The 13734-nt window shown below is 39.6% G+C and overlaps 1 protein-coding gene across 2 annotated transcripts in view; it reads left to right on the forward strand.

The window, feature by feature from the left end:
• Window positions 1-13734, forward strand: part of LOC146867033 (VPS10 domain-containing receptor SorCS1-like) — a 3068338-nt gene that overhangs the window by 2979983 nt on the left and 74621 nt on the right. For both annotated transcript variants that reach the window (XM_085603449.1, XM_085603451.1), the window contains exon 25: window positions 732-831. In XM_085603449.1, the coding sequence (XP_085459575.1) occupies window positions 732-831 (100 nt within the window). The remainder of the gene's footprint in view (window positions 1-731; window positions 832-13734) is intronic.

The raw sequence follows: 13734 nt of genomic DNA on the forward strand, positions 1-13734 counted from the left end.
GGACAACTTGATTATCCATCCCAGCCAGAAGCGCTAGACACTTTCTTGAGAAGGCCAGGGTTGTAAGCAGTTTCCCAGGCAGATATCACCAGTTCAGTTGCGTACTGTGGAGACAAACAAAGATAGACTAGCAGGAATTCTAACGTCTCACGGAAGCCTGACATGCTCTCATCTCTTATGCACTGATCAGTCATACCAAGGGCACAACACTTTGGTGCACTCCTTGACTCCAGATATTAGGCCCAAAGAAGAACCCTGACTTGAGCTGCCCATATGGGGTAGAAAGCCAATGGAAAATGAAAGTATGAGGATACTTTATAGCTTGAAAGTTGACGGAAAATCCACAGTGGAAATCATGAGGATGAAGCACAGGAAGGTCTTCACTTTGAATATTGCCCTACCCATTTTGGTTGTGATGTTTTTGAGCTTGAGAATGGGTCCTCTGATAGTTTGGGAGCCAGAAATTAAAGTAAGAATATATCATAATTTACTATATTTGATTTATGCAATCTAATTTTACAGGCTACCATATTCTCTTGCATCATGGAATTGATGACACATTAGTGTTAATAAAGTTAACTTATTGATGTACAACTCTTGCTTCATTTTGAGAAAAACAATTATTTTCTAGTATCTGCTATGGAACTGAATGTCTCTGCTTACTGCTGCTTGGTGTGACAAAATAGATATTCATGGTTAAATCTAATAATACAAGATGGTTTTTATTTTAGATTTCAGATCTCTTTGTGACCAAACTTAACCAAGACTTAATCCAGTTTGAACTCAAGCCTGGCGTTAGGATTCTTGTCCATGCGGCCCACTTAACAGCAGGTAATTTGTTGTCTTCACCTTGATCAGACTCATATGCTGTGAGCAGAAAGCTTTTTCTCTTTGGTAAGCAATGTTTACTTTTTAGAATGAAATGTTGTGACTGTCCCAACATGTTACTTGAAATCAGCACTCCTTCCCACCTGATCTGCCTCCTCCCTCTACTTGCCTCCATCCCTTTACTTTAAGAACGGAGCCTAGTATAAAAAATGTGAGATGATCTAATTTCTGTGTTTCTAAATTCTTTTCCCATTTTGGTTACTTTGCTTCCAGAAAATTGCTGAAATATAAATTGGGGGAAACCAAGTAGAAGCCTTTTTTTTTCTTGTCAAATTGCTTAATCCAAGGGAGAGATTAATTAATGATTGATGACTTAAGAATAACATTTCAACTCGTCATTTTGTATTTAACCCAGATCTGTTAGTGGGGGTGAATGGTTGATTGATTCAGCATTCTGTCCATCATGTGTTCTTTTTGCATTTGTCGCCCTAAGTGGGGAGGGTATACCCAGATGTGGGTTCCATGCTCGCTATGCCACCACATTCAAGCTATGCTGACTGAGGGGTGAAACCCCGAAATCGGTCCTAGGATGCTTGTTTCTGGTCCAGGGAGGACCTGGCCTGGCAGGTCTGGCTGGACTGTTCCCATGGGGAACAGGTTTAAGACTGATTTACATATGGCTGGGTCTAAACTGAAATTATGTGGCATGCAAAAAGACAATGGATTTAACCCAGCTCTGTAACTGGGGGTGAATTTTCGATTGATTCAGCATTCCGTCCATCATGTGTTCTTTTTGCATACATTATGCCAGGAGCATATGGTTTTTGTGAAATAAAACATCTTTCATTTGCTCCAAGTCATTTAATTTTCTCATTTATCTGATTTAGTATTTTTGTTTAAGAAAAGGGAGGTGCTAAAATCAGGTGATGTCCACACTAGGAAGGTCGTATGGGATATTACTGTTGATTGTCCAATCAATAATGATGCAAAAGATAATTACATTATTCCAGGGACATACACTATACGAAAACCTTACTCTATACTCACACCTTTAATTTTACAGCCATTTTAAGTCTACTATCAAGCAGGGAATTTTAAGGAGAGAAACTAAGACATTGCTTCACATTTTCCTATACACTTCAGTGACTTGAATAAAATGTATAAATGTCAGATGGTGAAAGTTTGATTGCAGCCAGAAAGAAATATAATTTATTTTATGACACTGAAATATGTGTTATGGTATATATGGTACCACTGTTGGGCCTGTAATTCTAGACCCCAGAGAACTATGAACCGACTTAAAATTTGGCTGAAAGATATCATAGCATTGTACAACCCAACTTCACCCTTTGTAAACCGGGCTGCTCAATTTTTATGTGAGGTGTGGGGTGTGATGCTGCACAGACTGCTGATACCTCACACCTGGCTTCACAGAGTCCGGCCAGGCTGAGAATGAGGTCAGCCAAAATAGATCTTGAAAAGTAAGGTGGCTGGTATATGAAAGGTTGGCAGTGAACCCAGCCATTTTGGAGCTGACAAAAGTGAGCCTTCTCTCCCCAACATTATGTAAGACCTGGAGACTCCTCCGTACTTCTGATAATTATATTTTCTTGGCAGGCTATGTCAACTCCTTTGTGATTTTAAAGAAAGGTTTATCAGTGTGTTTCTCACATGAGAGCATGGGTACATTTAGCTATACCCTCACAAGGGTCAAGCTTAGGGAAAACTGCAAAAAATGCTTCCTTAACTATCATAAGCCAAGCTATTTAAAAAAAAAAAGCCTGATTTAAAGCTGTATGGAATGCTGGTAAGCAATGAAAATGATGGGATACAATGTTTAATATTCCAACATATCCCTGCTATATTCCTTTATTGCGCTCCTCCACTCTACCCCCTATTTTCCGGGATGGTCAAACTAGAATATATGTGAAATGCCAACATTAACATCATTGGGGGGGGGGGGGGGGTGGTCAAACTAGAATATATGTGAAATGCCAAAATTAACATCATTGGGGGGGGGGGGGAGAAACTTTGAATGATTTTTCTTATTTACAAAAAAAATTGATTTACCTTAAAAATTGCTTCTTTTTTTTAAACATTTATACAATTTAGACATTTTGTACCAAGTATTAAAAATAGTCAATATAATGTCTCCATGTCCTTTGCAGATACATATGATCTTCATTATAAACATCAAGATTAGGAGCTGCTATAACATATTTATATATAAAGGGTTTGACCTTGAAAACCAAGCATTAAAGTGAAAGAATCTTTTGGGAGAGGATGTCTCAGTGACTTACATATGTGAGACTTTAAAACTAGGAAACAATCTATTATTATTTGCTCCCCTAAGAGCTCAACATTACAATGCATTATGTAATCTATATTATGCACCTTTATAAATAGGGACCCCAACATGACGACCAGTGCCCCCAGTGTATAAGCCCTGGAGCTGATATTGTACATATGTTGGCCAATTATCTGAGATTACAAGGCTACTGTACCCAAGGTTTAAGGTTTTAGAGCCTCTTAGCCAAAAGACAGATTAGTGGGAACAGGAATCTAATAATACTTGTATGGATAATAACTGAGATATCACCTTGGTGCATGCTTTAATATTTTTGGTTGATATTATAATATAAATATGCATTATAACTAGATGGTTAGACTCAAACCCTCTTACATTTTCTCAAAGGAGAACTCAATAGTTACCAACATATTATATTGAACACTCTTTATATAGGTGTAAGGGACAATTTGTTCGTAAGAGGGAGCGAAAGGGTATGGAGACCACTAGCACAATAGATTGAACAGACACAGATGTTGATATAAGGTACTGTCTTATTTTACAAACTAGAAGGAATTACATTTTTTTGGTTTGTATATTTGTTACTTAAAATGGATTAATATTATATTTGTATCCATTGATGGATGCATAATTTTCAATCCTTACAAGCAAAAAAATAACTATAGCCTCCCAAGACATTGTGTCTAACACAACAATGGTAGCATCTGGAAGCGACACATACTATGAAAAATGTATCTTCTGGGATTATCCAAAACCACAGACCCACATGTTAATTCTACCCCATGCTTTTGTGCACAGCTCCTAGCAACATCTAAAATGAGGAGAAATGGCCACAAGGGCATTCTTTGTGTGCATGTGTAGGGGGTTTAATGTGTTCAGCTAATTTGAAGTAATTCTTTTGCACAATTTATAAGAGTAGGAAATTTGTTATAGTAGAGCAATTAAACTATTCCCAGAAAGCAAAAGAGAGTCCTACTTTCTTGGTATACTGATTTGTAATGCAAAACCTAGTTACATGTTGAGTTTCCATAATACAGGGAATTAGAATTAAGTTTTATAGAGTGCTCTTATTCCCTAAAAGCATCTTGGTGCTGGTCTGTGATTAAAGCGGAGCACACATACTTACTATAAAGCCAAGTGTTTAACTTTTTTCTACAAATCCAAAGTGTGTGGATGGATTTTGTGTCTTGGAGCAGATCATTTCCTTGTACAGCAGTGTTTCTAATAAAGCTTCTACCACCCCAAGAAACTGTTACAGGGGAAAAATAACTTTTTTGCAGAATTGGTATAAATGAAATCTGCATGGTGTATTTCATGTGAAATTCTTTTTCAGATAGCCATGGCCAATTCCGGATAAGATTTTAAAAGCTATACAAAGTGCTTTGAAAATGGCTGGATTTTTTTATAGGGAGCCAGTGAAGCTCATTCAAGGCCTGGGTTGCAGGATGAATTTCGGTAGGTTTAGAAGCATTCTGGCTTCTGAATTTTGCCCAGTCTGTAACTTGGACAACAACATTTTTTGCAAGTTTAAATAAAGTCAATTGTAGTATTCAAATCACGAGAGAACCAATGCAATGACCACTATCCTTAGTAAATCAAATGGGATCAGATGACAGATTTTCTTTATAGTTTTTAAAACAAATAAGGATGATGAGATAACTGCATTGACCTGGTTTTTGTAGGTGAGTCGGTTATCCATAGTAACGCCTATGATTTTTACCTTATCTTTTGGGACTGGGAGGGCTCCTAGTTCTTGCGGCCACCAAGAGGGAGACCAGAAGGATGAGTTGTGCCCAAATAACATCAATTCTGTCTCAGCTAAATTTAACTTGAGGCAGTTTTTGCCCATCCAGTCACTGACTGCAGACATGCAGTTTCGAAAAGATTTGTCTATACCATGATCAGCATTGGAATGGGACACCACAATTTGGGTGTCATCAAACAGCATTTCTAGTTGCTATAACATCAGCTAAGAGGGAGACACTCTCTCTGCACCCTCCATAAACCATATTTTACTCAAACAACCTGGTTCTGCAGACCCATGCTTCTTTTCTCCCGAAGGTTGTGACACATTTTGATGTAAGTCAAACTGTCACCTTGCCTACCTTCTGTTCTCCCCCTCACCCTTCCAAAGAAGACAAGAGACTCCATCATCTGGCTGCGGCCACTGCACTTGATCACACAGTCCCTGCCATTTCCTGGGCATCTGCCAGGCAGCAAGTGGCTTCTCTGCACATGTTCACTACACATTATTGTCTAGGTGGTCAGATCTGTCATGACAGGCATTTTGTCAACTAGGTCCTGCAGGAATTCTTTGTTTCCATTTGTATTGCAGATGTTACTAAGCTTTTGTAGCACCTTATCTGGTAGAGACTATATCTAGCTGCAGGTTATTTACTGACCCTCCCATTCTCGCTGCTCTTTCAACATTCACCTAACCAGACTCCTAAAACTGATAAAATAATTCAAATTTTAATCTAGTAATTTCTCAGAGTAAAGCTGTTTTGTTCGACATCAGTAAACAAGATCCAATATTGTTGTTGTTAATCCCATACCACTGAGTGTGAATTCAGTTTTCCATTGACATTTACATTTAAGTATAATGGATTTTAATGTTTCCTTAAAACAGCATTTTTATTGACTCATGAGATTATTTCAATTTATGTTGAGATCCCTATTCAATCTCTTATTTTGGTGTTAAATGCTGAAGAAGGCCTAAGAACATCTGCTGTTTAGTAAATGAAATACAGGACCATGCTGTGATAATCCTTGGGATGCTATTAGCAATCCTGTCAACGAGAGGTGAAATATTGCACACCATGATTGCTTTTATTTAAATTGTATCTTTCTCCTCTTTGTATCTGGGGAGGGTTTTATATCTGTGCTTTATAACCACGTCATAGGAGGTTTTCGGGGATACTGGTAAATCATCCTAAATAAATACCCCATAAGTAGGCTTTCCTGTTTCTATTTTTGATAAATTCCGGTGGGGTTTTTTCAGTGTTTTCAAGTGATTTCAATACGTTTAAAATACAGTGGTTATCAGTGGGTACACATTTTCGCGCCATTAAAACAACAGAAACAGTGTTTTTCCAGTGTTTATGGAATGTTTTGATTATATTATTGTTTACTTTCTGCACTGATAGCGCATGGTATCTAGACAGTGTACGTATAGTGTATGTGAGGTCCAAATAGATTTTTGCAAATGAAACTTATTGTAGTACACCATACAATACTTATTTAGTGAGTCTTTGGTCATGTGCACTTGCTCTTTCCTTCCCATGTAAACTTCTGTGAAAAGGCCCTCTCAACATTGGCACTTGAGAAGGGCAACGCCAAAACTGCCAGTACACAATTTGTTACCTCTGGTCACTAATATAGCTTTCCATGCCAATACTGGTGCACTTGAAGATTGCGATTCTCAAGGCAGGTTCTGCAACAATTGCATTTAGCTGAGCACGAACGCCCTCAGAGTTATTGAAGCGGTCAAAAATTAAGCAGCACTTTTGAAACTACAGAGGAAATTCTCTTTACGGAAAGGATCTAGAACTTGTACAGAGTACCGCAGTGAGGTTTCATTGACTTCAAATGCCATTGGTGGTGAAGGGACATTTCTATGCATCATTGCAAGCCATTTCTCATAAACTGTAAAATAAAAGTTCCTGAATTGCTCTTGAACATTGCTTTGCTTACCAAGTGTCAAGCACTTAAATTCACTAAAGGTGTCACCCAGTCTACTCTCCAGGAGATGTTTCACATCTACACCAATTATGGTGAAGATTTGGCAGACAATGGTGTTTTAAGACTTATTATTTTTAATATGTCCACGACAGCATTTACGTTTTCCTGTAAAAATCTAAGAATACAGTAGAGTGTACTTTTTTTCACATCACTATCAATATGCGACCAAAGATACTCACATTTCTTGCCTTTGGCATTACAACCCAGCAAACATTCTGTAAATGATTTCCACATGGATAATATAACATTCATAGCCCCTTGGACTGAGAACCATCAGCTAAGGTACACAGTTGGGATGACTCTTTATTTGATGCCACACAGAGCATCAAATGATAAATATTTGTGTTTTAGTTCCTGTGCATAAGACAACAGTGCACCAGAATCGACTAAAAAGTCAATAGCATTCCTCATTAACTCTGAAGATTGTAAAGATGCTTTCCGCATACCATCTCACGAGTGGCAAGGATCTCTTACAGGGAAGCACTTCAGCTCAGGTATCAATTTTGACAGGTCATCACACAAAATGTTCATATACATAGCTGAATCACGGCAAATATGAACAATATCACTCCAATCTTTGTTGAACTTGGAAAGAACCTTTTTTGCAGAGCATTCCAAGTGACACTGTGTTCCATGTTTTCCAAAAGTCTGGTGTCATGTTTTCACCACTATCCGAGATGCTTGGTTATAGCGCTCTTTTCATATATACTTGTCACTATACCTCGCATTGAATGTTTAAAGTCTGAGGTGTTGGCAATTCACCTACTATCAATACTGACTCACTAGAAACTGGGGGCTTATGTACTAAGGGTTTTTACCCACTCTCTGTAGGTAAATGTGATAACACATATTAGGAAAGATTCTTATGAAACCAGTCATTTTGCCTATCAGTGAAAAAATCAAACGCAGCCAAAATATCAAATATGATTTTGATATTTCCTGATTCGCTACAGTTTATAAAATAATTAGACCTAAAACATGCTTCTTAACCCTGCATCTTTACACCAAGGACCACAAAACTGAAAAAAGCAAAAGGAAAAAGAAACAATACTTTAGTGCCATCCCTAAACAACAAAACTCAAGCAGAATAATGTTAGCCCAGTCTTTCTTACTTCTAGCTTATATAACAATGTTACTTTGTATTGGTCCCTTCAGGAAGAAAAAAATGACTCTTTCACTCTCTTTTTTCTTTCTTTGAATGGCATTTAGTCTGTGGTTGTGCAGGTGTTCTATCAGTGTTTATATGTTTTCACTGATAAGGGCTATTTCTCTTTCAGTGGGGTTTTATCAGTTATTTTAGGTTTAAACCTAAAACCGGACAGCCTTCCCATAAGGCATAGAGATATGTAACATATTGCTGTGGTAGAAGGAGCCAGACTGAAATGCCCTTAAGCCTTCTTCTCATTTGAACTGTGGTAAACATAATCATGTACAGTAATAGCTCTTTGATGGGCAGTTCGATCCTTAATAATTCCATCATGAAAGAATGCAGGACAACTACTGAAAAATATAATGTTTCTAGTCCTGTAATAGGGGGCTAGCACTGATTTCTAAGTTCCTTAGCACGGCAGATCAGTGTGTCTGCATTCTTCGTGGCTCAACGCTTCTGGAAAGTCGCAAAAAAATGACCCAGCACACTGCTGTGGTGCCTAAATACTTGATGAGCAAGTCATATCCTTCATTGATGCTGCTGAGCTTAATGGCGCCACCTACTGGCTCACAAGGGTACTGTTCCAAAATGTTCAGAATACAGTCTCATGCCTGGGGAATAATCTAAGGTAAGGAATTTGTGTCTACATTGTGCCCTAGTCACAAAGGTATTTTGAGCAATAAGAACAAGTTACTTACCTGGTAGAGGCTGTGTGTCCACAATAAACTTTTACTTTAGCACTGATGCATTCTGATGAACCTGAAGAAAGGTCGATAGCCTTGATGTTTTTGCATTCTTACTGTTTATAAGTACAAAATGTTTGAGACCTTTAGATATGTTATAGCATTAGGGTCCTAAAAACATAGAAATGGACCTACTTCGGTGCTGTCTTTTTTCCCATAGCACATAAGCATGTTTTATACTGCTGGATACATTTGATATCAAGAAAGAAGCACCAGAAATCTCCAAATCATTCAATTATTCACTGGGATTTGTAAAACGCTCGGCTGCTCCAAAGAAGCATCCTGGCACTCAAAGCAGAGACTAAGTACAGGACAGGACAGGACATTCAAATCTAGTTTTAGTCGAGGACACACATTTCCTGAAGGGGTGCTCAGAATCGGCCAAGCAGAGTATGGTAGGCTGGGAGATCCAGAGTTTCGCAGTTAGTTGAAGAAAATAAACTCAGTTTTATCTGAATTTAGTTTATGAAAATTAGAATCCATCCATTTGACAATGTCATTTAGACAATCTTTTAATTTAAGAAAGGCCACTACTATGTGCTTTCTGAACGATAACAGTAGTTGCGTATCATCTCCATTGGAAACTACCTTCACTCCCCATGATTCAACAAGAGTGGACAATTTATCTAGGTGGAGATTAAGGAGCCATGGCTAAGTGCAGAGCCCTGGGATACCCCACAGATAAGGGGTTTGGAAGAGGAGGCAAAAGGGTGAAGACGAACTTGCTGGAAACGCTCTTTCAAAAAAAGATCTGAATCATGAAAGTGCTGTGCCCTGAATGCCAAGTAGACTTATCCTGTTCAACAAGGTGGGGTGTGCCACTGTGTTGAATGCTGTCTATAGGTCTAACAAGCCCCATGGCTGAGGAGCCACAGTCTACAGTTTCTCTGACAAACTCTAACACTTCCAGTAAGGCAGTCTTTGTGCTGTATCCAGCACCAAAGAAAGACTGAGTGTCATGTAGCAGACCATTTGCCTTGATGATGGATGATAGTTGGCGATTCATTAAATTCTTTAGGATCTTACCTAGGGCAGGCAATGAGAAGATGGGCCTGAAATTGCTGAGCACACTTGGGTTCGCATTGGCATTTTATTTAGGAGAGGTAGCATGAAGGCCTGTTTCCATATGGAGGGGAAAATACCAGATGTTGATGAGGCTTTCCAGATCATATTGAGATAAGGCTTGATTGAGTGTGCAGCCAAACTAAGAATATGAGGGGGGCATGGGTCACCTGGGGAACCCAATTTGCAGTTTAACAGTTCCTCAAGGGAGTCCTCTACCAAAATAATTCAGAATTTGCAGAAAAAAAAGAAAAATGCTAGCCCTCTATAACAGAGCTAGAAACATTAAGGGGCACATTTATAAAAAAAAATCATGCAGCACAGCAAGTCACCTTGCTGCTCTGCGCTGAGTAATGGGAAAGGTGCAGGGATGCACCATTTGTAACATTATATGGCACATTCCTGTATTTTCCCTGTGCTAGTGCATAATGTGCTGCCTATCTCTAGCGCAAGCACCCTTGCACCATTGTGCAAGTGTATCTGCATTGTATACAAGGTTGTTTTTGTGCAGGAACAATCCTATGAGATATTTTCCTCATCTATGTGTGCTGCAGAATGCAGCAAACATAGAAAAAGGAACATAGGAGGAGAAATAAAGATAGTTCTCCTCGTTATGCCTCGCCTGGAGAGGCGTAGCATTTTGACTCATTCCCAGGTCCACCAGCAATGGTAAATCTGGGAATGTGCCTAAATCCATGGCTGGATGCGTGGGGACAGTCATGCTCCACCCATGGCATGCCTCCCTGTTGCAGAGTAACTCAACACAGCGAGTTGCGCTGTGTTTTATTACTCTAGATTTATCAAGCCATGCAAGGCCACACAAGTAACCTTGCATGACTTGAACAATCTTACTTAGTAGTTGTGTTCTCTTTGTGCCCACTTTGCGTGTTGCAAGCATAACGCAACTACTTGGTAATATGCCCCTAAGTTCTTTCAGTAGATGTCCTGATTTCTTTCTTGATGGAATTATTAAGAAGCAACCTGCACATCAAACAGCTAGTACTGTACATGATTATGTCCAACACAGTTATAATGAAAGGAAGGCTCGAGGGCATTTCAGTTTGAGACATTCTACCACACCAAAATGGTACATATTTCTAAGTCTTATGGGGAAATTATTTAGGACGATTTACCAGTGTCGATGAAAACCTTTCCCGAAGTGGTGATATAGCATAGACATAAATCACTCCACAGATAGAAAGAGGAGAAAGATACAATTTAAATAAAAGTAATCATTGTGTGCAATATTTCACGTCTCCTTGACAGGATTGCTCATAATATCACAGGAATTATCGAAGCATGCTCCTGTATTTAATTTACTACAAAACAGATGTTCGTAGGCCTTCGTCAGCTTCTAATCCCAAAACAGGAGAGTGAATAGGATCTCTGCATGAGTTGAAATAATCTCCTGAGTCCATAAAAATGCTGTTTTAAGGAAAGTACGCACATTATTTTCCAAAAATTGAAATGCATAATATTTAAATGTAAATGTCAATGGGAAATTGAATTCACACCCAGTGGTATTGGATTAACAACAACAACCACATTAGATCTTGTTTATTGATGTCGAACAAAACAGCTTTACTCTGAGAAATTACTAGATTAAAATATGAAATATTGTATTAGTTTAAGGAGTCTGGTTTGGTGTGTGTTGAAATTAACCCTTTTAGGAAAACATCAAATTCATTCTTTACATGTACATGGCAGTCCAGATGAGTCTTTCTGTCTTTCTTCTGTTTTCAATATGCTGTATTCTATCTCTTATTCGCTGCTTTTTTATCTGCTTTACTACTGATTAGCTCTAGTCTCTTACTCTTCCATTATAAACACTGTTTTCCATCCATATCTCTTCACCTGCCAGTAGTGTAGTAGGTCTGTAAAAAGAGCGTGGTCAAAGAAGCATAACCGGGATTTCTCTCCAAGGATTGTGGCCGATGTAATTAAGGGCTTTGCTTAAAACGTGATCTACAATACTGCGTTTGACATAGAACATGAACTGACCAGTATTAGGGTGCTTCATTGTGAGATTTGTTTGCTATGGCATCTAGACATATAATACAACATAGAACAAATGCCTAATGCCAAACCTGTCAACTTTGCCCATGGTTGTTAGCAGCATTAAATAAATGAGTTACCACACTTGGAGTTGAAAATGTTTTATTTGAAAATAAGATACTCCTACGGTCTGTGAAAGATGTAGTGGTTTTGATCTGGGTCAAACACTCCTTTTCTCCCCTTCATACTACTTTCCTATGAAGTCTCTCTGTTAGACATATCTACCCCACACACATTTTTTAAATCCTTTTATCAGCACATCTAGAGTGTCACCTTTTTCTTCTCCATCATGTTTTGACCCTCCGTTCTCCATGTACCTTGTTGTAAATCCTCCCCTTCACAATGCCCTCTCTTGTTATGTACACACACTCTCTATCTCTCTCTCTCTGTCTGTCTATCCTTCTCCCTCCCCCTCTCTCTATCCTCACCTGTAAAGAAGGGGTGGGAGTACTTTATATCCCTTTGACACTTTCAAAACTTCAACTGCTGTGTATACCTGTGTCACCCACTCTCACCTAAAATGTTACAATTGGCACATATGTTCCTATTCCTCTGCCGCTCTCGAGATGTGTCAAGGACTGGATGAGCAGGTAGACTGAACACATTTATGGAACAAATCTTTTATTCATTTTGTGAGACCAGCAATCGTCAATACATAGCTGAATGCCTACAACCACCTTGACTGGCAGCTTGGAATAAATGCATAAGACACAAATACACTGCTTTAATGCCTACAACCCCAAGGCTGGCAGCGATGTCTGGATCGTTGTGGTCTATTAAGTTACCTAAGAACAAAAGGGAGAGAACAAGGCAGCATTCATGTAGAAACATAAAAATAGAAAAACAAAAGGGAAAGACCCCCCACCCACCCCCAGCCCTCCAAAAAAGGAGAATAACGGAAAGGGCACCTGCACCAACTTCCATAGGCTCCCATTGAGTGCCATACCCCTGCTTTGGGACCCACTTTCCTATGTACGGGGTAATGCCTCATCCTGTGCCACCGGGATCAGATGTAGAATTTGTAGTAGCTTAAGGCACAGAATTTCTCTGAATTCTTTAGATAACAGAGATATGAAAGGAGCCCAGAGTTCTGCATAAGTTTCGCCTTTGTGGTCCTGCACTAGCGTGAGGCGTTCCATGGGCAGGATTAACCAGAGTCTATGTAGCCTAGCCGTGTGGTCTGGTACCATGGAAGTGCCCCAGTTCACTAGACTCGTTTGCCGTGCTGCTAATAATGCCAACGCCATTTGGCTACCCCTCAGAGAGCGCAGAGGAAATGTTATCTCATTCGAAAGCCCCAGTAGTGTATATGCCAGGAAGCAAGGAATCTCAGTCTTAAAGGTAGCGTCTATGTCATTCAACACTTGTTCCCAAAACCGTTCTAGAGTAGGTGCACCAGTGAACCGGCCAACCCGCAGCCCAGCCAGCATTCCTCTGTGTGGTTTTTATCCCATCGGTGGATAAGCACCGGTGTAAGGTACCAGTATGATGCAACTTTAAATGCAGATTCAGTGCCAGCATTATTATAGGTAGTGTGATGTGCCCTATAATGAATGTTCGCCCACTCCTTATCCGACAGGGCCCTCCCCAGTTCCTCCTCCCAGCGGAGCTGCCCCTTCTTGCGCTTCCCACCCTGGCCTGCTGTAGGCAAAGCATAAAGTTCAGCAATTATGTGCTTCTCATCATTCATGCGCACTAGCCACAGCTCGAAGGGAAGTTGCCCAATGTCGTAGCTACAGCTAGTAGAATCCGTCCGTGTCGGGCAAATTGTAAGCCTGGCATGTCTGGGCGAATGAAAGGATGCTCTCCTCATCAAATAGGGAGCCCAAGCCTTTACAGCCAGCCTC

Source organism: Triturus cristatus, chromosome 1_2 (genome assembly GCF_964204655.1).
Source record: "Triturus cristatus chromosome 1_2, aTriCri1.1, whole genome shotgun sequence".
NCBI classification, from domain to species: domain Eukaryota; kingdom Metazoa; phylum Chordata; class Amphibia; order Caudata; family Salamandridae; genus Triturus; species Triturus cristatus.